The 23129-nt window shown below is 45.7% G+C and overlaps 1 protein-coding gene across 2 annotated transcripts; it reads left to right on the forward strand.

Annotated features, from left to right (window-relative positions):
• The first annotated feature begins 7718 nt into the window (after positions 1-7718).
• On the forward strand, positions 7719-22993 carry ZNF212 (zinc finger protein 212). 2 transcript variants are annotated; one of them, XM_044246813.1, is made up of 5 exons: positions 7719-7866; positions 17502-17891; positions 18187-18313; positions 20143-20232; positions 20977-22993. In XM_044246813.1, exons 1-5 carry the CDS (start codon positions 7720-7722, stop codon positions 21837-21839), a joined length of 1617 nt encoding a protein of 538 aa, XP_044102748.1. In that variant the 5' UTR covers position 7719; the 3' UTR covers positions 21840-22993. The 2 variants fall into 2 exon arrangements, with proteins under 2 accessions (XP_044102748.1, XP_044102749.1); XM_044246814.1 differs by having other exon boundaries at positions 20980-22993.
• The last annotated feature ends 136 nt before the right edge of the window (positions 22994-23129 follow it).

Consider the following 23129-nt stretch of genomic DNA (forward strand, 5'->3'; position numbering starts at 1 on the left):
GGACCTCTACCAGGCAGCAGGGGTCCTCAGTGTGGACCCTGGAGTCCACTTACTGAAGCAGGACAAAGGTCAAGGGCCCTGCTTTGAAGGTGGATTTTTATTTTCCTTCTGATAATGTGTTAATTAAAGTTAACTATTTTAATTTAAAAAATGCATGCAGTAAAAATTTAAATGGTTAAAAAAAAAAAAGACACACCAGTAAAACTCTTTCCTACCAGACTCCCTGTTGAGAGATATCCACTGCTAAGAGTTTTTTGTATGTCCTTCCAGAACTGGAGAAGTCAAGGCTTGGAGGATGAGTTGGATGGGGCTGGGGGGGGGGGGGGGGGGAGGCCAGAAGCAATGTGTGATGAAGATGATTCTTGGCAGGGAGGCAGGAATTGGAGTTGTAAGACAGGAGACTGGCCTGGTCATACTCAGGATGTGAGGAAGTTGTAGGCGATGTAGTTTCAAGGTGAGTCAAGGCCAGGCCACGGAAGGCCTTGAATGCCAAGACTATTCCATAGACAGGCTATCAATTAGCCTGAGATCTGCTGTGCCACAGATCTGTCAGAGCCCCCTTAGGACTCTTTAGAAGCCCAGGGGTGCCTGACTGGCTCAGTTAGTAGCGCATGTGACCCTTGATTGTGGGTTCAAGCCCCACACTGGGTTGTAGAGATTAAAAACTTTTTTTTTTAAGATTTTATTTATTTGAGAGAGATACCAAGAGAGGGAGCACAAGCAGCCAGGAGAGGGAGAAGCAGGCTCCCCACTGAGCTGGGAGCCCGACTTGAGCTTGATCCCAGGACCCTGGGACGAAGACCTGAGCCGAAGGCAATGAACCAACTGAGCCAACCAGGCAGCCCTAAAAAATCTTCAGATGCCCAGAGTGTATAGCTCTAAGAGGTCAGAAGGAATGAAAATGGAAACCTTGAGACAGCAAGTTTAAGCTAGACATCACTGAAAATGAGCAATGACAAGGGACCAGTTCTCTTATAATGAAGGCTTTGGGCACTATAACTGGCTCTCAGATCTGGCCCCAGAATATTGGGTGTTGGAGAGTAATGGGAAGGAGGGAATGTCACACTGGGCTCAAGACGAACCAGCCTATGATGATACTTAACGGTATTGGTTTATCCGATTGTTGGAAAAGCATGCATTGGAGCATCAGATCAGCTTGGGGCCCTGAATAGGACCATTTGGGGAAGGCCATGGCTGCCATTCCGTCTGCCACTGACTCAGAGACATTGTGGAGGGATATTTCTAAAAGAGTAATTTTTTTAAAGATTTTATTGAGGGGCGCCTGGGTAGCTCAGTGGGTTAAGCCTCTGCCTTCAGCTCAGGTCATGATCTGAGGGTCCTGGAATCAAGCTCCACATCTGGCTCTCTGCTTGGTGGGGAGCCTGCTTCCCCCTCTCTCCCTCTGCCTGCCTCTCTGCCTACTTGTGATCTCTGTCTGTCAAATAAATAAATAAAATCTTTAAAAAAAAAGATTTTATTTACTTAGCAAGAGAGAGAGAGCATGAGGAGGGAAACTGACATAGGACTGGATCCGAGGACCATGGGATCATAACTTGCCCTAAAGGCAAACGCTTAACGGACAGCTACCCAGGTGCCCCTAGAAGAGAAATTCTTGAGAAGAGGGATCTTGGGCGTGAGAGTCTCACTCCCCTCTCCCGGCCCACACCAACCTGTGAGGCTCCCATAGGCCCCATTCCATAAGAATCTTTATTCTAGTGTGATGCTGGCCCTGTGTCCTAGAGGTTGAGAACCTCTATTCAGATCTCTTGATATGTATTTTAAGCCAGCATCCTACCCCAGCATAGTAATTTCTGTAGGTTTCCTTCTGTTAAAAGAGAAAACAGCCTTTGATACGTATCCCATTCAAGATTCAAGGGGGACACCATATCTAGTCCTAGAAGTGAAAGCCAGTGTTGGTTACCCAGGGGTCCCCACAACTTCCATCCCTATAGGGCCAATATCCTTTGAGCATAAAATGACTTGAGTCCCCAAGCGGGATCCCCTGCCCCACGTCTCAGGGATGTGGGGGTGAGGACAGGTTCGTTTTCCTTTGTTAGCTTATGCTTCCTGGAGTCACAAATTGACTTACGTCTGCGTTCCTGCTGCTGGCCTGCTCTCAGCTCTGCATTAACCCAGACAGCTCTTCGTCTTTGCTTTCCCTAGGTAAGATTTTATGTGTAGTAGACTTTTATCCTTTGGAGATTATACAAAGGGTCTCATCTCAGCCTAGCACAGAAAACGACCCAAAATTAGACATATAATATGTACTATCTCTATTCTTAAAAGACCGTGAACAATTTTCACCATCAGGAATTTCTCACAATTCACCAGCTCCCATTCTTGATCTTGTATCTTACCTGCCTCTCTAAGGAGTAGCTCTCTTCCCCCTTTCTGAGGTCTCATGCCCTCGCTCCCAAAGTATCCAAGGGAATCCCCAAATCCTAGTTTATTATGGAGAGCAATTTAGTTTTATCTTTCTTCAACTTCTTCCTTCCAAGCCATTCCCTAGGGCCTGTTTTTCCACAATTAAAGTGGCCAGTAGAACTCTATTGCAAAACAAAGTGCAGTTCGAACCCTAAGAGGAATTCTGCATTAGGTTTTAAGCTATGCATGGAGTTTCAAATAGATTTTACAATAATACATTCAAAATTCCAAATGGATAAAAGGATGTGCAGAAAAAAACAAAACAAAACAAAACAAAAAACTCGTCACCCAGTCACCTAGTTCCTCTACTTGAAGCTGACTAGTCAACTATGGAGAAAGGGGGAACTTTCTGGAAGGAAGCCAGAATCCTTCACGGATTCAGAGGAACAGTTGAAAGATCAATCCTGGACAGAGACAAAAATGTGTCTCTCATCTCTGCTTCTTTATGTTGGAATCATTTTCTCAAACCAACTTATTCCAAGAAATGGGGACAAGACTGTTCGTGACCCATATATTTATAGCTTTACCACAAAGGAAATTAACCTGTCCCCTCAGGTCTAGTTAGAAAGATCCCAGGGAGGGGCTCCTCATGGCTCAGATGGTTGAGCATCTGCCTTCAGTTCAAGTCATGATCCTGGGGTCCTGGGATTGAGGCCCACATCTGGCTCTCTGCTCAGCAGGGAGCCTGCTTCTCCCACTCCCTCTACTGTTACCCCCTGCTTGTGCTCTTTTGCTCTGTTTGTCAAATAAGTAAATAAAAATATTTAATAAATAAATGATCCCAGGGAAGAGCTCTGATTGGTCCAGCTTAAATCATATGCCCACTCTTGGGTCAATTACCATGGCCAGGAGGCTAGGATGGTATGATTGGCCTGGCTTGAGTCAAATGCCCACCCTTGCACAGTCACTGTGACCTGGCTGCCATTGTTACGGAACAAGATGGTAGTACCCATTCCAAGTACATGGCTAGAGCCTAGGGAGGGCCTGTCACCAAAGAGGAAGAGGTGTATCTATGCTCAGAAGAAGGGAAAAGTGCAAGGTTGGCAAAGCTAACAGAGGTCCACCACCTGTAGACACGCTGTGTGTGTTAATTGTCCACCGTGTCCATATACACGTACATATATGGGGGGCAGGGGTGCTGTGCAGCTTGAACCGAGATGGATTCATTCTACGAGTCATGGTGACCTGGAGGCCTGGGGGGGGTGCTCCCCAGGAGGTTATTTATGTGAGAGAAGGAGCACGACAGACCTGGTCTCTGCCAGCTAGAGGCTTGTGGGATAATAAGGGGAACAGAATAGAAAGGGTCTCAACTAAGTGGAATAAAGCCACGGTCTATAACTTTCTCGAGTAAAATAATGTTTGGACATAATATTACATGTATGTTAATATGTATGCTAGAAGTCATATGCACAAGAGAACATTTAAAGAACAAGAGAAATAATTTTAAAGATTTTTTTTTAAAGATTTTATTTTATTTATTTGAGAGAGAGAGACAGTGAGAGAGAGAATGAGCGAGGAGAAGGTCAGAGAGCGAAGCAGACTCCCCATGGAGCTGGGAGCCTGATGTGGGACTCGATCCCGGGACTCCAGGATCACGCCCTGAGCCGGAGGCAGTCGTTCAACCAACAGCGCCACCCAGGCGTCCCTAAAGATTTTTTTTTTAATTTGTCATAGAGAGTGCGCACAAGCAGGCAGAGTGGCAGGCAGAGGCAGAGAGAGAAGCAGGCTCCCCACTGAGCAAGGAGCCCGATGCGGGACTCAATCCAAGGACCCCTAGGATCAGGACCTGAGCCGAAGGCAGCGGCTTAACCCACTGAGCCACTCAGGCATCCTGAGAAATATTTTTAAAGCATTATTTTATTTAATTTATTTTTTAAAGATTTTCTTTATTTATTTGGCAGAGAGAGACACAATGAGAAGGAACATAAGCAGGGGGAGTGGGAGAGCGAGAAGCAGGCTTCCCACGGAGCAAAGAGCCTGATGTGGGGCTTGATCCCTAAGCCAAAGACAGATGCTTAAGGACTGAACCACTCAGGTTCTCCTAAAGCACTATCTGAAACTTAATTTGTACTGTATGTGAGTCAAAGGATACTTTTTTCTGTCACTAGAAAGAAAGATGTGGGTGAGATGACGTCTAAGGTCAGTTTCAGCTCTGCATGTCACACAGATGACACACAGATGACAGGTTACAAATACTAAGTACATTTTCTCGAGTCCCTTAATACCACGGCCACAATGGGAATAATTATGAGTCATATTTACAAGTTTATTTAAAGGCCTGTGTTACGATCTTAGTGTCATTGGGAAAGGAATGGAAAGCTTCTAAGAGACATAACAAGGTGACGTTTCTATTGGTGAATTCATCGCAGCTCAAGGCTTGGACATTGTCACAGCAAAAACATACCCAAATGAAAAGTCGCTGCTCATAGAGTGCTTGCTACACACCAGGCATTCAGCGACACAAGCTCCTTACTTACGTGTGTGTGTTCTCTTAATCCCATCAACAACCCAAGGATGTGATGTTTGTGTTCTCAGTGGGAAGACACAGAAGCAGAGGCTATGCCACTTAGCCACTTAGCTCCTTAGGAAGGAGCCAGAACACAGAGAACCGTAGTGATCAGGAGCACTTTTCGAACTCTGCACCTGACAGGCACTGTTCTAAGCACTCGAACGGACTCCTTTAATCTGCACAACTCTGTGAGGTATGAGCTGTTACTGTTACTCACTAGTAATGAGGACATGGAGGCGCCAAGAAGTTAATGACTTGCCCACATCTAGTAAGTGGGAGAGTCCAGTGGTCTTGCTTTTCTCTTTCTCTCTTTCTCCCTTTCTTTCTCTCTCTCTCTCGACATCAATTTAGACACTATTGTTTTGCCCCAAGTTTTAAAACATTTGCAATTTGAAAAAAATGGTTTCTTTTTTTATCCCCCCCGCCCCATAATTCAACAGTTCCCTGTATTACTCAGTGCTCATCAAGATAAGTGTGCTCTAGGGGCGCCTGGGTGGCTCAGTGGGTTAAAGCCTCTGCCTTTGGCTCAGGTCATGATCCCAGGGTCCTGGGATCGAGCCCTGCATTGAGCCCCGCATCGGGCTCTCTGTCAGTGGGGAGCCTGCTTCCTCCTCTCTTTCTGCCTGCTTCTCTGCCTACTTGTGATCTTTCTGTCAAATAAATTAATTAATTAAATCTTTTTAAAAAAGACTTAAAAAAAAAAACATAAGTGTGCTTTTAACCCCCTTCACCTATTTCCCCCATCCTGGGTTCCACTTCCTAAAGCACCATGCACACCATCTATCTCTGCAAGCCTGTGAGATTCAGACCAGTGCCTGGTGCTGCCTCCTTTGCACACTGGAAATTTGATCTAAATGTTTTCACACTGTTCCAGACTCAGAGTCAGGGGTGCTGAATCACGGTGATGCTCAAGAAACAGATGGATAAGCCGGAGTATCCATTTACTCATTTCCAGGGGGTGGACTGGATGTTTGTATCAGCCTGACCTGCCTGTTGTCTCCCAGTAGCTATGTGCAATGTGCATCATCAGATTGCCTGGTGAACACAGAAACAGAATAGATGGTTCTAGAACTGAGCTGCTAATGACCCCAGTACCCAGTATCCTATGTCCTGATTATGTCTGTCTCCATAGACATGATACATTTTTTTTCTGTGACTGACAGTAAGTTTTTGGTCTGAGAAAGTAGGTCAGACCCCAGACATATCTCAGTGACTGACTGGTTTCCTCGGCTTGACCCATCCTCCCTTCCTTCCTTCCTTCCTTCCTTCCTTCCTTCCTTTCTTTCTTCCTTCCTCCCTTTCTTTCTTTCTTTCTTTTTAAAAAAAGATTTTATTTATTTGACAGAGACAGAAATAGAGGGAACATAAGCAAGGGGATTGGGAGAGGGAGAAGGAGATTCTCCACTGAGCAGGGAGCCAGATGTGGGGCTCAATCCCAGGACCCTGGGATCATGACCCAAGCTAAAGACAAGGACTGAGCCACCCAGGTGTCCTGACCCAACCCATCCTTTCTTTAGATGTATTAATGATTCGGTGAGTCTCCTGTTGATCTGGTAGCTGTGGACATTATGCCTTCTCTTGGAGGTGACTTTATCTACCCTTATTCTCTGGTTCACCATTCAGTCATCCAAAGATATATATGAGCACTTCTGTGTGCAAAAAATAGTGTATATTGTGGAGGGACATTTTAGTGAAATGGACACATCCTTACCATGTAAACTGATGAAAAAATGTTATTTCTGTTAGTGATAATACTCTGAAAACTTTTGATCAGAGAATCAGGATTGAGAGTTGGGATGGAGAAGGCTGTTGGGCTGGAAGCAGGGGGGACAGGGAATGTATCAGAGGAGGTAAAGTCTGAGCCCTGCATGCTAAGAAGGAGCGAATTTGTTGATCTTAAGAGTTTAGCTCTCAGAGGAAGGTCTTCAGAACTATAATTCAAGTGGAAGTTCATTGCCTGTCTCTATAGAAACCATGTGGTACAAATTAGACAAGTATGGTTGCAGTAGTGATTTGTATTGTGTGACCAAATGGAAATGCAGCCATGCTTTCCAAATCAAAATTCCAAACTCATCATTTAACAGTAACATGTGGACGGGATTAAACATTTGAAATCCGGGCTCTCTTGGATTTTCTAAGGCGTGTGATTGCAATACCTAATAGGATACAGTGGGTTGGCCTGGGCACCTTGACTCCACACCGTTGATGGGAAAGTGTATTTCTAGTTTTTTTCTTTTTCCTTTTTTTTTTTGAAAGAGCGAGAGAGTGTGAGCAGGGGGAAGGGCAGAGAGGGAGAAGCAGGTCCCCCAAGAGCAGGGAGCCCAATATGGGGCTCGATCCCAGGACCCCGAGATCGTGATCTGAGCCGAAGGCAGAGGCTTAACCAACTGGGCCATCCAGGCGCCCCACGTGTTTCTAGTTTCCAGAAAGCCAAGTAACAGATGAACAAATGGAATAAAACACATGCCATTTGGCACCATATCTCTTTTCCCCAACTAAGTTACATATTCTTCCCTCAGAGCAAAGTCTGACTTTTATGCGTGTTTGAATCGCTCAAAGCACCTTGCCGAGTGCTGGGCACGTAGAAGACACACAAGCCCCGCGTTTGCCTTCAATTCTCAACGTGCGATTGACTTGGAGGGAGCAAGCTTTTCCCTGGTCGCACACTCTGGCCCGAACGCCGAGCTGCTGTTCATCCTCCTGCCGCACGGGGGCGCCCTGGAAATGCCGCGCTGTGAGGACAGCCGCCGGAGAGGCTCTTGGCGCTGGAGGGCCGAACTCCCACAATGCACCTTGTATCAACACGGCGCTGGTGGCGGCTTCGAGGAGGGGCTGCGGCGCCCACCGGTCCGGCACGCAGCGCGAGGGTTATCGGGCGGGGTCCGGGCGTTGAGGGGCGACTGGCAGCCATGGCGGAGTCGGCGCCTACTCGGGTAAGGGTGCTCCCGGCACCGGTCGCGGGCGCCTTCGGGATGGCGGAGCTCCTGGCCGGGGCGGGGCTTCGAAGCTCGCACCCCTGTGGGGCTGGGGGTCCCGGGGCTCCCCGGGCTCCCCGGGCTGTTTCTAGCGAATACCGGCCTCCTCCCACGACCCCAGGTCACTGCTTTCCTCCTCTCCGGCTCCTTCCCTGTGGGGCCGGAACCCCAGCGCCACACACCGTTGCGGAGAAACTTCTCCGAGGCTTGTTTTGGGTTTTTGGGGTTTTGGGGGTTTTGTTTTTTGTTTTTTTGAGAGCGCGCGCGCGAGAGCACGCGCACGAGCTGGGGGAGGGGCAGGGGGACAGATTTTTCTTTTTTTCTTCTGAGAGAGAAGAGCGAGCCGGGGGCGGGGGGAGGGGCAGAGGGAGAGGGTTTTTTTTTTTAAGAGAGAGCGCAGTAGGGGGGAGGGGAGAGAGATACATAACATGTTATGTTTATATTTTATATATGTATATTTTTTAAGAGAGCAGAAGCGGTGGGGAAGAAGGGGAGGGAATTTTTTTTAAGAACTCGCGGTGGGGGAGGTGTAGGGGTAGAAGGAGAGGGAGAATCTTTTCTTTTTTTGAGTGAGAGAGGGGGTGGGGAGGAGGGGGTGGAGGGTGGGGAGGCGCGGGGTGGGGGGTGGGGAGGAACGGGTTTTGGGGAGAGAGAAAATCTTAAGCAGGCTCCATTACCATCAGGGAGCCAGAAGCTGGGCTCCACCTCATGACCCTGAGATCATGACCAGAGCCGAAATCAAAAGTCAGTGGCTTAACAGACTGAGCCACCTAGCAGCTGGAAAATGTAAAGGATATACCAGGTAAAAGGAAAATTATCCCAAATGTAAAGTCTGAAAATGTAAGAAAGTGTGATGACCCATGGAAACGGATAAATATGAACGTGTATCGATTGACTATAACGGGAATGATCTCTTGTGAGGTTAAAAACAAAGACAAAATACATGGCAGCATTGGTGTAAAAGTTAGGAAGAGATCAGAATTCTTTAGTTTCAAGGTTGTTAGAAGTATGCTTCCTGTAATATCTAGGATACTTGCTAAAACATTAGAAATTGGCTGTAAAACTTACAAATTAGAAGGGGAAATAGAGTAAGGAAAAAATCACCTAAAAGAAGGCAAGAAAGACAAAGCCAAAAAAAGGGTAAAAATCAATAAAAATAGATCAACAATTACAATAAATGTAAATGGACTAAATGTACAGTTAAAAGGCAAAGAGTTGTCACTATATGGTTTGTAAGAGGTACAACTAAAAGACAAAGCTACAGAAATGGTTGAACATAAGAGAATATGAAAACATACCAGACGAATCAAAAAAATTGGTTTGTCTGTATTAATACTGCTAGAGATCAAGGCTACTACTACTTTTGTGAGGGTGAGACTCATTTTATCAGCTTGATAAGACATTCTAGTATTTTGCATGTAATTATATAGCCTCAAAATATATAAAGCAGATTAACAACTACAAGGAAAACTGGCATGGTAGAAGACTGTAACAAAACCTTAGTTTCTTTTAGGCAGAAAAAAAATTAAGGTGTGGTGTATCCAGTAGAACTTTCAGAGATTATGGAAATATTCTGCTTTTTACTGTTCAGTATAGTCACTAGAAATCTATGGCTATTAAGCACTTGAAATGTAGGTAGTGTGGCTGAGGAACTGAATTTTTAATTCAGTTTTAATTAATATGGGTTTAAATAGCCGTGTGTTTCTAGTGGCTTTTGGACAACACAGGTAAGATTTTTTTGTCCATATATCTGTCAATACATAATATCAGTGTATAGGCGTACCTCAGGTTGATTGAGCTTTGCTTTATTATACTTTGCAGATACTGTGTTTTCTTTCTTTCTTTTTTTTACAAATTGAAATTTTGTAGCAAGCCTGTGTCAAGTCTCACCTGCCATTTTTCCCAACAGTTGCTCATTTTGTATTTCTGTCACAATTTGATAATTCTCACAGTATTTTAAACCTTTTCTTTATTATTATATTTGTTATGATGTTCTGTGACCAGTAATTATGCTTGCTAAAAACTCAGATGATGGTTAGCGTTTTTTTTCTTTTTTGCAATAAAATATTTTTAAATTATGGTATGTACATTTTTTTAGATATAATGCTATTGTTCACGTAATAAACTACAATGTAGTGTAAATTTGTACGCACTGGGAAACAAAATTAATTTTACGTGCTTTATTATGATACTTGCTTTATTGTGGTGTTCTGGAACTAAATTTGCAATATTTCTGAGGTATGCCTGTATAGAGAGATTAATGAATAAAAAGTGAAGAGAGCAAAAGAGCCCTTTTAGGGGCACGTGTGTGGCTGGGTGGGTTAAGCCTCTGCCTTTAGCTCAGGTCATGGTCTTAGGGTCCTGGGATTGAGGTCCCTGCTCAGCAAGGAGCCTGCTTCCCTGCTCTTTCTGTCTACTTGTGATATCTCTCTCTGTCAAATAAATAAAATCTTTAAAAAGGGGGTGGGGCGCCTGGGTGGCTCAGTGGGTTAAAGCCTCTGCCTTCGGCTTGGGTCATGATCCCAGGGTCCTGGGATGGAGCCTCACGTGGGTGGGGGGTGGCTCTGCTCAGCAGGGAGCCTGCTTCCCCTCCTCTCTCTCTGCCTGCCTCTCTGCCTACTTGTAATCTCTGTCTGTCAAATAAATAAAATCTTTAAAAAAAAAAAAAAGCCCTTTTAGAAATGAAAGTGTGTTCTGGCAGCTGACTGTAGTCTGGGACCTTAGGTTGGGCTGTTGAACAGAATATCTCCATATGCTTTCTCCTTGTGGCTTAGGATTTTTCAGGTGTTTTCCAGAGCCTGCCTGCCTGTGATTTGTTCCACTTGACGTAGAGTGGAGCAGAGACAAACTGTTCGTCACAAACCCTTCTTGAATTGCAGATTCATGAGCAAAGTAGTTGTTGTCTTAAGGCATTAAACACTGGGATTGTTTGTTGTGTGGTAATCAGTGGAATATGTTAAAATATTGAAAGATCCTAAAAATACCTTAAAAGAGCAGTGGATGTGGACTCAGAAAACTGTGAGGACTAAAAAAACTGTGTATGGATACATTTATCTATGGATGTGATGTAAACAGAGTCTCTAAAGATACTTTTATGAGACTTTTTAAAAGATACTTGTTTGAGAGAGACTGCACACATGTATGTGTTGAGCTGGTGAGAGGGGCAGAGGGAGAGGAAAAAGCAGGCTCTGCTCTGAGCAGGGAGCCCGATGCAGGGCTCGATCCTAGGATCCTGGGATCATGATCTGAGCCAAAGGCAGACGCTTAACAACTGAACCACCCAAGCGCCCCTCAATAATGATTTTTTAAAAACCTATGGTTGTTAAAACTATAATATTGGTAAGGCAATACAAAAAATACTCTATAGAACAAGACTAGAGGTGCCAGAGACAGATTGCTATGTATAGAAAGCTTGTTTCATGACAGAGATCACATTACAAATCTTTGGGTAAATTGATGGATTTTTCATCATATATTAGATCTGTTGATTTCCCATGTGAAAATTGAGCCCTGCACCACACAGAAATATCAGTTCTAGTTGAGTTACTCAAATGTGAAAACAAAACTAGGGAGTGTTTAGAAGAGAATATTCTGGATTATCGATATTTTTCTCAACTGACACAGAAGTTCAAACCATAAAGAAATTGATCAAACTCAACTACATTAATTTTTTAATTAAAAAATAAAGTGAATTTTTGTTCTTTTTATTTAAAAAAAAAATTTTTTTTTTAGATCTTTTTTTATTTATTTGATAGAGAGAGATCACAAGCAGGCAGAGAGAGAGAGAGAAGGAAGCAGGCTCCCGGCTGAGCAGAGAGCCCGATGCGGGGCTCGATCCCAGGACCCTGGGATCATGACCTGAGCCGAAGGCAGCGGCTTAACCCACTGAGCCACCCAGGCGCCCCTCTTTTTATTTTTTAAAGATTTTTTAAAATTTCTCCATTTGACAGAGAGAGAGATAGCCAGCCAGTGAGCGAGCAAATGCTGGTGCACACAAGCAGGGGGAACGGTGGGGAGAGGGCTCCACTGAGCAAGGAGCCCCATGCAGGGCTCAATCCCAGGACCCTGGGACCCTGACCTGAGCCGACCGAGCTGCCCAGGCGCCCCAATGAAGTGAATTTTTAAAATGAGGCACAAATAAGGAGGAGGTGTTTGCAGCACATACAGTGTGGATAAAAAATAGTATCCAGAATTACCAGAGAATTCTGAGATCGAAAGGAAGAAAGGGACCCCAAAAAATGAACAGATAAAAGACTTGAGCAGGTAGTTCACTGAAAGGTATTTGAATGGCCAATAAATATTTAGAAGATCCTTATCCTTGTTAGTAATCAAAGAACGAGTAGATGGAAATCATGATGACATTTCAGACCTCCCTGGAGGGACAAAATTTTAGTCTGACAGTTGCAAGTGTTGACATAGTTGGGAAACATCCAGAATACTTAATACTTCTGACAGGAATGAAATTTGTACAACCACTTTAGAAAATATTTGGCATTATTTACTGAAGTTCAAGTTGTATATATACCCTATTAGCCAACATTTTTTTCCTAGGACTATATCCTCAGGAAACTTGCCCATACGTACTAGCAGCTGTGCACAGTCCTGTTCGTTGTAGCACTACTTGTAATGACAGAGATGGGGGCGAATAAATAATGGACTGGAAAAGGAAGTTGTGGTATTGTCACAGCGGAATGTTATGCAGAAGTGAAAATTAATTATAGCTATCTGCAACAGCAGGATATTCTCAGGTGTTGTGGAATAAGGATGCCATTTATGTAAGGTGCTAAGATCGGCAAAACTAAACATGTTTTGGGAAAAAAGCATTTGGTGAGAATATGAAAAAGGCAATTTCTAGTGAAAAACCAAATTCAGGATTGTAGTTACGTAGGGAGTCATACAGAGGACTTCAGAAGCACTATTTGATAATGGAGTGGTAGCTGATGGAGATTTGTCACCATTCCCTTCCGTATCTTACGTATTATAGAAGTTGTTTTTTACTCTTCAGTATTAAAAAGTCATAGTATCTCAGAGTTGGAAGTGACCTTAGATACTGTCTAGTTCACCTTCGATGCCACTTTAGAATGTTACTTATTTTGTATTTTACTTCAGCAGATTGAAGGTGTCTTAGCAACAGGAACCGTGTCTTATACTTACTGGTGGAGGTTTCAGATTGTAGTGGCCGGCCCATTGTATTGGACTTGATCTGATAGTATGATAGGCGATCCAACAGAACTGCCCCAGAAACTCCAGAAGTGTGGGGGATGTAAATGTACTTTTTGTATTTCTCACTGCAATCAGGGATACTCTTACATGTGGAATTTATTTAAAAAGAAAAATTATTTACAAAATACATATTTATTGGGGAAGTCAAACAAGCAGTAGTTTCCAAGGAATGATGAAAATCTCTCCCTCTCATTTCCCTGAGTTGTAAGTCCTGTTACCAGTTCAGTTTTATGAATCTATTCACAGACTTTCTGTGGGCTGAAACACACAAACACTCGTGTATTTTCTCTTCTTTCAGAAAGTGGAATCGTAATAAATGTATTTCCTTAAAAGTTGAATTTTTAACCAGCATGGTATGATGAAAACTCTTCAAGCCATAATACAGGTCATTATTTTGAAAGGTAGTATAGTGTCATTTTTGGTGGTGCCATAATTTATTTAACCATTCCTTTATGAACAAACCTGGAGATTATTTCCAAGCTTTGACTTTTCCAAAGAACATTACCAGTAATCGTCTTATTTTTTTATTTTGGATGTCAGTAAAAAATGCCTTTTGTTTTATAAAATAGATTCCTGGAAGTGAGATTGCTAGGTGAAAAGGTTTTTAGTGACTTTTATGAGATTGCCTTCCGTAAAGTTTGTAGTATTTTTCATTCCTTCCGGGAATGTTAATAAAAGTGCCAGTTTTGGGGCACCTGGGTGGCTCAGTGGGCTAAAACCTCTGCCTTCGGCTCAGATCGTGATCCCAGGGTCCTGGAATCGAGCCCCTCTGCCTGCCTCTCTGCCTCCTTGTGATCTCTGTCTGTCAAATAAATAAAATCTTAAAAAAAAAAAAATGCCAGTTTTTTATCCTACTCATCTCTGTAGTTCTTTATCCCTCTTTCAAGTGGGGCAGCCTGGTGGGTGAAAAGCAGTTTTCCTTGGTTGTATTTGTGCTCCCAACTGCTTCTTGGACTGCCTGCATTTCTGTTCTCATAATTATTTACGGTTTGCAGGTTTATTTGGGATTATTTTTTTCTTTCCATTTTATACTTTGTTTATAAATATCCTCTCCCCATTTGTTTTTTTTTTACACTTTGTTTATGGCATCTTTCCTGACAGCTAACATTTTCTTCTATCTTGATACTAAGCCGTGCTTACTGAGATAATTCACCTACAGCAGCATTCACTCATTCACGCGGTTGAGGTAGTTTTGATAAATGTGTGCCATGATCAGACTACCAAAATACAGAATATTTCCATCATCCCAGAAAGCTTTCCTTTGCATTCAGTCTCCCCCCACCGGCAGCTCTTGGCAAACACTGATCTGGTTTGGTTTTTTGTTTTTTAAGATGTTATTTATGTATTTGAGAGAGAAAGGGAGCACACAGACAGGTAGAGGCAGAGGCAGACTCCTAGCGGAGCAGGGAGCCAGACATGGGGCTCGATTCCAGGACCTTGGGATCATGACTTCAGCTGAAGGCAGACTCTTAACTATCTGAGCTACCCAGGTGCCCCCACTAATCTGTTTTCTGTCCATATAGTTTTGCCTTTCCTGAGTGTCATGCAAATGGAATAGAGTAGGCTGCATTTTGTGTCTGGCTTCTTTCACATAGCATAATTTGGGGATCGATATTGTTAGGTGTATCAGTAATTTGTTCCCTTTTTATTGCTAATGTAACATGCTTAACACATTAATGATTACTATGTTAATGTAACAGTATTTTATTGTATGGTGTATTAATACCCTTAAGGCTGCTATAATAAAGTATTGCAAATTGAAGGGCTTACACACCGGAAGTGTACTGTCCTATAGTTCTAGAGGCTGAAAGTCTGAAATCCGCGTGTCCACAGACTTGATGCCTTCCGAGGGCCATGACGGAGAGTGTCTTTCAGGCTTCTCTCATAGCTCCTGATGGCCCCACGCATTTTCTTGGCTTGTGGCAGCAGAACTCTGACCTCTGCCTCCGTTGTCACGTAGCTGTCTTTTCCCTGTGTGTCTTCATATAGTCTGCACTAGGTGCACATCTGTCTCTGTCCAGATCTCTCCCCTATTTTATTTTATTTTTTAAGAGATTTTATTTATTCACTTGACCAGAGAGTGCATAAGAACGGGAGGCAGCAGGCAGAGGGAGAGGGAGAAGCAGGCTCCCCGCTGAGCAGGACCCTGGGATCGTGACCTGAGCTGAAGGCAGCAGATTAACTGACCGAGCCGTGCAAGCACCAGGTGCCCCTCTCCGCTATTTTATAAGGACACCAAATCGTGTTTGATTAGAGCCCATCTGATGACCTCATTGAGCTTGATTACCTCTGTAAAGATTCTTCTCCAGATAAGATCACATTCTGAGGTCCTAGGGGTTGAGACTTCAACATATCTTGGGAAAAGAAAATTCAACCTGTAACATATGGATGGACTGTGGTTTGTTTATTGAATCACCAGTCAGTGGACATTTGAATTGTTTCCATCTCAATAGGTAGTTCAAAACAGAAGCAGCAGCTTGATTTCACACCTCTTTTCTGCCTTTTGCTCAGTGCTCAGATCCTGACCCACCTTCCTGTGTGAAGCAAGCAACAAAATGCTGAGCTGCAGAAAGGCAGGAGGCAGCTCCGAAGAGCTATAGATGAGCAGCTGAAAGTGAAAAGCAGAACATGGGATAAAAGGAGCCTGTCCAGCAGTCTGACGTTCTGTCTTGTTTCGTTTGTAGTTACTGACAGAGACACAGAGAGGGAGCACAAGCAGTGAGAGCGGGAAAGGGATGATCTTTTACATTAAACTTCTATTTAAATCCTTCTTAGGAGGGTCAGTTAAGCTTTAAACCCACATGTTCGGTAATGAACTGAGTTGAGTCACTGGATTAGGTCATGGACAAGCTTACATGTTCATTTACATGCCACTTGGGTTCGTTTTGTCCCGTTTCTCCAGACACTAAGTCCCGGCCCCAGCACTTCTTTCAAAACTGGTTCCTCTTAGTGTCAGTTATTTATTTATTTATTTTTTTAAATTAACATATGATGTATTATTTGCCCCAGGGGTACAGGTCTGTGAATTGTCAGGCTTACACACTTCACGGCACTCACCATAGCCCATGCCGTCCCCAATGTCCATCACCCAACTTAGTGTCTATTCTTGTGGATAGAGAAGCAGCTTTGAAGAAAGTGTATGCCGAATAAAATCGAGAAGCTTTGGGGGTTAGGACTGAAGTGAACGTGCTGTGGTACTTCAGGGTCAGAGGAAACTGAGGAGACCCCGCCCACCCCATGTTGGCTTTAGTAATGTTGAACTTCAGCTGTAGTGATTTTCCTCCTCAGGGCTGGATCATAAAAAATGAGCCATGTAAGGAAAATGTCAGCAGGCTTCATCAAATCATATCTGTAAATATTTACGAAGGATTTAGTTGGGGATGCCCGAGTGGCTCAGTTTGTTAGGCATCTGGCTTTCGCTCGGGTCATGATTCTGGGGTCCTGGGATCCAGCCCCGAATTGGACTCCTTGCTCAGTGGGGAACCTGCTTCTCCCTCTGCCTGCCTAACCCCTGCTTATGGCGTGCTGTCTTGCTCACCCTCTCTGACAAAAAAATAAAATCTAAAATAAAAATTTAGTTGGTGTTCTACTAGCTGCTTGGGTGCAAAGGTAAATGAGTTGAGCTTTATTGGTCTTGCTAAGTAATTGTGTCTTGGTCGTCTTAGAGACTGTGCCGGGTGTGAAGGGCGGGTAATAAGACATGTACAGTATTATTTCAACTTCGGAAAACCAGTTAAAAGATTAAAAAAAAAAAGATCAAAATTCTAACAGGGGGACGCCTGGGTGGCGCAGTTGGTTAAGCGGCTGCCTTCGGCTCAGGTCATGATCCCAGCGTCCTGGGATCGAGTCCCGCATCGGGCTCCTTGCTTGGCAGGGAGCCTGCTTCTCCCTCTGCCTCTGCCTGCCACTCTGTCTGCCTGTGCTTGCTCTCGCTTCTCTCTCTCTATGACAAATGAATAAATAAAATCTTTAAAAAAAAAAAAAATTCTAACAGGTTATTTCTGAATGGTTGTATTTTACATAACTTTTCTTTGTATTTTTCAGTGTTATAATGTACATGTATGTATAATCTACAGTAACAGAGTATAAAAGAGCATACTTCTGGGGCGCCTGGGTGGCTCAGTCATTGAGCCAGGTCATGATCCCAGGGTCCTGGGATTGAGCCCCAGGTCGGGCTCTCTGCTCTGCGGGAAGCCTGCTTCTCTCTCTCTCCTGCTCGCCTTGCTTTTATTCCTGCTCTCGCTGTCTCTCTCTGTCAAATAAATAAAGTCTTTTAAAAAAAAAAAAAGTAGAAACTAAGTAGCTGTAATACTCTTGGACCCACTGGATGTTTGGAAGTGACACTGACTGGCCCTGTGTCCTTCATTCAGCACAGGAGGAAACGCCGCTCCACACCTTTGACCTCTTCCACACCTCCCCCACAAGCGACAGAGAAAAGCTCTTACTTGCAGACCACAGAGCTCTCTCTCTGGACTGTGGTGGCTGCCATTCAGGCTGTGGAGAAGAAGGTGGAGTCCCAGGCCGCCCGGCTACAGAGCCTGGAGGGGCGGACGGGGACGGCCGAGAAGAAGCTGCTGGACTGCGAGAAGACGGCCGTGGAGTTCGGGAACCAGCTGGAGGGCAAGTGGGCCGTGCTGGGGACCCTGCTGCAGGAGTACGGGCTGCTGCAGAGGCGGCTGGAGAACATGGAGAACCTGCTGAGGAGCAGCAACTTCTGGGTCCTGAGGCTGCCCCCGGGCAGCAATGGAGAGGTTCCCAAGGTAGACCCCTTGGGAATTAAGAGTTAGCCTAGGGCGCCTGGGTGGCTCAGTCGTTAAGCGTCTGCCTTCGGCTCAGGTCATGATCCCAGGGTCCTGGGATTGAGACCCACATTTGGGCTCCCTGCTTGTGTACCCTCTCTCACTGTGTGTCTCTCTCTGTCAAATAAGTAAATAAAATCTTTTTTTAAAAGCCCGAGTGGGGAGCCCTACCCTTTATTATTTAAGATTCAAGGTGCTGGCTTTGCTTTCCTGGCTATGACAGGAGGCACTTATGCTACGATATTTGTAATTTCAGGTGTCCAGGTCACTTGAAAACGATGGAGTCTGTTTCTCAGAGCAGGAGTGGGAAAATCTGGAGGACTGGCAGAAGGAGCTCTACAGAAACGTGATGAAGAGCAACTACGAGACTCTGGTCTCTCTGAGTAAGTAGCACGTTCGTCCCGAGAATTCTCTTGCAGACATCTGCACATTCCTGGCGCAGTAGCGTGTGACTCAGACTACACCCATGACTAGTTGGCTTTGGCTCCTCTCTTGGTCTGGAGGGAGATGGGTAGGGGGATAGGTAGGTGGTGATGGGCATTAAGGAGGGCACTTGGGATGAGCCCTGGGCGTCTCATGCAAGTGATAAATCACTAAATTCTATTCCTGAAAACAATATTATGGTATAGAATTTAAAGTTTTTTTTTTTTTTTTTTTTTAAAGATTTTATTTATTTTTTTGACAGAGATCACAAGTAGGCAGAGAGGCAGGCAGAGAGAGAGTGGAGGAAGCAGGTTCCCTGCTGAGCAGAGAGCCCAATGCGGGGCTTGATCCCAGGACCCTGGGATCATGACCTGAGCTGAAGGCAGAGGCTTTAATCCACTGAGCCACCCAGGTGCCCCCTAACTAGAATTTAAATAAAAATTTGAAAAATAAGAAAAAAGAAATGGAAGTCTTTAGGTCCTCAGTTCATGAAGACTTGGAAAGGTCTTAGTGTTGTGCATTTTGTATTTCTTCTCTATGGTCACATAGTTCATTATAATATTTATTAAAAGATATCATCATTATAGTGTAATGTGTATTGTAGTGTTATGTGAGCAGGGTTCTTCATGCGGTTTTTAATACTTAAAACTGACAAGAAATCCTTTTGTTACCTGAGATGAGGCAGGCAGTACAGGTTAACCAAAAAATTTTTCTTGGCCTTGGGTGGAATTACATTTAGTCGTTGTGAGCTCAGTTTTTGTTTTTTATTTTTTTATTTTATTTTTTTGTGTGTTAATTAGAAGGGCTGGTTAATAGATATACATCTTCGGGACGCCTGGGTGGCTGGGTTGGTTAAGCAACTGCCTTTGGCTCAGGTCATGATCCTGGAGTCCCTGGATCAAGTCCCATATCAGGCTTCCTGCTCGGTGGGGAGTCTGCTTCTCCCTCTGCCCTTTCCCCTCTCATGCTCTCTCTCTCAAATAAATAAAATCTTTTAAAAATAGATATACATCTTTATAAAATATTCGTTATTAGTAAGTAGATTTTGGTAGACAAGAGGTTTTTTTGGTTTTTTTTTTAAGATTTTGTTTATTTATTGGAGAGCGTGAGCGTGGGGAAGAACAGAGAGAGGGATAAGCAGACTGTGCAGAGCCTGATGTGGGGCGCGACCCCACAATCCTGAGACCATGATCTGAGCCAAAACCAAGAGTGGACACTCAGCTGACTGAGCCACCCAGGCACCTCCAACAAAATCTTTTAAAACTGAGCTCCATGGAGGAGTGTCAGAAAGGCCAGTGTGACTGCAGCAGAGAGGGAGAGAGCAGGAGGGGCGGAGGAGAGTGTGTGCCCTGGGCCGAGTTCTGTGCTCTGCTCCTGGCCGTTTCCTTGTCTGTCCCAGCTGGGGATAATGGTGCTCACCTCACCTTGCAGCGTGTCAGCATGGATGGAATTAAATACGCTGAAAGGAAGCAGCCCTTGAGACCGTGTGCACGTGAGGGCAGGGTGGTCGGGGAAGGGGAGTGGGCTGGGAAGCCTGACTGCCGGAAATGCAGTAGCTAAGGAAGGACCGTTGGAGGCAGCAGCTGACTGAATAGATTTCTCAAATTGGCTCGAATTTTCCAGTTGTCTCAAGCTGCCACTGGTGGGGAAGTGGGAAGAACAGTAGCTTTTTAATCTTTGGAACTTTTAATATCAACCCCTGACATTGGTCAGCTTTCATTGGCACCTGCGCAGTGCGCGGTGAGCTTGTACCGTCTGCTGGGCTCACACTCTGCCTATTCCAAACCAGAGGTCCTTGGCCAGCCAGAAGAAGAAGCGGAATTGGGTGCAGGGATGCTGGGTGACTTGGAGGAGGAAGGCCCTGGTGATGTCCACCCAGGTGAGTGGATCTAGAATATTCCATCCCTCCACTCCCTGAGGCCTATAGTGAGCTTTCCCGCTGCTAAACTACTGAGCGCTGGTTATCAGCAGCCTATCTAGCATTACTTATTTTAGATTTCTTTATGAGTTTCATGAGTTCACCTAACATCTCTGTGTCTGCATTTCTTACCACTGGGGACTCCTTACGTGTTGTGATGGATCCTGCTTCACATCTGTGCTACCGTACAGAGCAGAGCAGTAGCTCAAGTGAACACCCCCTGGAGACTGAGGATAGGGTTGGTCAGATCGTAGGAGCGAAGCTTGGGGTGAGAGGCAGGCAGAGCATTTATAAGCCAGGTATGGGGAAGGGGGACATGTGCAGGAGGACTGGGGCTGGATGCGTGAATATTTAAACTTCAGGTTTAAGGGTGGTTGGGTTTTTTTATTTTAATTGTTCACGTTTATTATTTTAAACTGTTAAATTAGTATAGTTATAGTATATTTTGCCATGTTTTTACAGGAATTGAATACAGATTTATGGACAAGCTTAGAGAACTGTGATTTATAACATTGTCCTAAAAAAAAAATGGGTTTAGTTTTTCCAGTCTTAGAGCCCAGTCTCCTTCTCCAAATTGTCCTAATGCCCTTATCATGGGGTGCTTTGATTAGAACTCTTGTAAAATTCACAGATGTTTGTTTAGCTCTAAAGAAAGCGAAAGTGCTAGAATGTGATCTTTTTTGTTGGTCTTCTTTCTCTTGGCAGCAGAAGGGGTTATGATCAAGCAGGAGATCCAGTACGCTCAGGAAGGCTCTGCGGATCTTCCTGGAGAGTTCTCGGGCATTGCCGAAGAGCAGGCTTTCCTGAGCCCAGAGCATACTGAACTCTGGGGTGGTCAGGGTGGTTCTGTCCTCCTGGATTCAGGGCCCAGGGACACTAATCTGGAGGATCCCATTGAGGGAAGTAGAGACCCTAGCGGTGGCAGAACTCTGAGCTGCCCTCCGAAGCCGAAGCCCAGTAGGCAGGTGCAGCTGGGTCAGGAATGCGGGCAGGGCCTAAAGCTGAAAAGGGACGCTTCTGGCCCCTATGAATGCTCCGAGTGCGAGGTCAGCTTCCACTATGAGCAGCAGCTCGCTGCGCACCTGCAGACCCACTCCGGGTGGGGCCCTTACCCAGCCTCCGCGCCCGAGGAGAGCCGTCGACCCAGGCCGCAGCTGAAGCCCCAGTCCAAGAGGGCGAGGCTGCACCAGTGCGACGTGTGCCTGAGGAGCTTCAGCTGCAGGGTGAGCCTCGTGACCCACCAGCGCTGCCACCTGCAGGAGGGGCCCAGTGCTGGCCGCCGTGTCCAGGAGAGGTTCTCACCCAACAGCCTGGTGGCCCTGCCTGGTCACATCCCTTGGAGGAAAAGCCGGAGTTCCCTCATCTGTGGTTACTGTGGCAAGAGCTTCAGCCATCCGTCGGATTTGGTGCGGCACCAGCGCATCCACACGGGCGAACGGCCCTACAGCTGCTCTGAGTGCGAGAAGAGCTTTGTGCAGAAGCAGCACCTTCTGCAGCACCAGAAGATCCACCAGCGGGAGCGGGGCGGGCTGGCCCTGGAGCCCGGAAGGCCCAATGGCCTGCTTTAAGGGTGCCAGCCCCTTGTCCGTCCGGGTGGGGGGGGCAGAAGGGGCTGGCATTGGTCCCCCCCCGAAGAGACACTTTGCACAGTCAGGGTCTGACTGCTTCCTGAGGAGAGTCGCTTTGATTTGCCTTCCCTTGGCCAAGCACCAGGCCAAGCCCAGAGGCTGGAACCTGTGGAACAGGAGTCCGGGGCCAGTCCTCGCCCTGCTGTGGAGCTTGTTGTCCCTGGTTTTCCCGTCGGGGCTGCTGTCTGTGGGCCGCGGGTGGCTCTCTGACCCTGCGGGCACCGGTGGCTGCTTCCCGGTCCTGTGCCAGCATTTCAGGTCTTCCCAGAGGTCGGGTCGGCCAGTGGGGCGAGCAGGTGTGCGGAGGAGTTGTGGGACACACGCCCCTCTCTTTCCTCTTTCGTAGTGTCTTTGTTAAAAACACGTAGAAGAAATAATTTAAATGACTGCTTACCCTGTTCTGAGGAACCTTTTTTGGAATTAGATTTTAGTTGATTTAAAAAAATACAGTCTGACACTTGTTTTTTTAAATTTCCAGCATCGTAGAAGTCGTTCCTAACATGGGGACTGGCCCTGCCCTCTACGAGGGATTTGTTTATGGGGCTCTTTTAGCCCATCCACACTTCGGTCGGAGATGGGGGCAGAGTGCTGAGCTCCTCCTTGTGGGGGTCCTTGCTCACGTGGGTGACCGAATCCAGAGGAGCGAGAGGAGGAGCGTGGGGAGAGCCCCCCGCCCCTGCTGAGGAGGAGGAGCCCGGGGACGCCGCTGAGCGCTGCTGCCGCTGCTCGGGAGGCCGGGTTCTCACCAGAGCCGCCTCGGCCGCCAGAGCCCTCGCCGGGTCCTGCCGCCGCCCAGGCCAGAGCACTGGTCGTTACTGACGGTTGTCTGACTTGTTCCCGTGGGTGTTGGAGTTTGTTCTTACTACACCAGTTGTTTCTCGGAGTTGTGTAGATCACACATTTTCCAAATTAGTTCTGGGATTGACTGTTCCACAGGTGTGGCGAAAATGCACAAAAATGCTTGTTTCTCAGGAGTGTTGAATGCCTGCCCCGCTGTTGTTTGGGGAGATGGGAGTGGGCTCCTGGGTCCTATGTGAATGTCCCCTTTGATTTATAGTTGCTTAGAATAAAACTTGGCTATTAGCAAAAAAAAAGCTCACGTTGGATATTTTTCTCCCTTTGTTAGGAATACCAGGGTGGAGGAGGTGACTCATGGGAACCAGTGACAGAGGCCTGAGGTCCCAGCCTGACGTGCACTGTTACTTAAATGCAGAACAGATGAGCAGAGGG

The sequence above is a fragment of the Neovison vison genome, chromosome 4, assembly GCF_020171115.1.
Source record: "Neovison vison isolate M4711 chromosome 4, ASM_NN_V1, whole genome shotgun sequence".
NCBI classification, from domain to species: Eukaryota; Metazoa; Chordata; class Mammalia; order Carnivora; family Mustelidae; genus Neogale; species Neogale vison.

Bases quoted from the DNA above. Each gene is read 5' to 3' on its own strand.
- ZNF212 (XM_044246813.1), top strand. From the start codon at position 7,720: ATGCACCTTGTATCAACACGGCGCTGGTGGCGGCTTCGAGGAGGGGCT. The intron at 18,314-20,142 runs GTAAGTAGCACG...ATTCCAAACCAG, and splicing joins CGAGACTCTGGTCTCTCTGA to AGGTCCTTGGCCAGCCAGAA. The intron at 20,233-20,976 runs GTGAGTGGATCT...TTCTCTTGGCAG, and splicing joins CCCTGGTGATGTCCACCCAG to CAGAAGGGGTTATGATCAAG.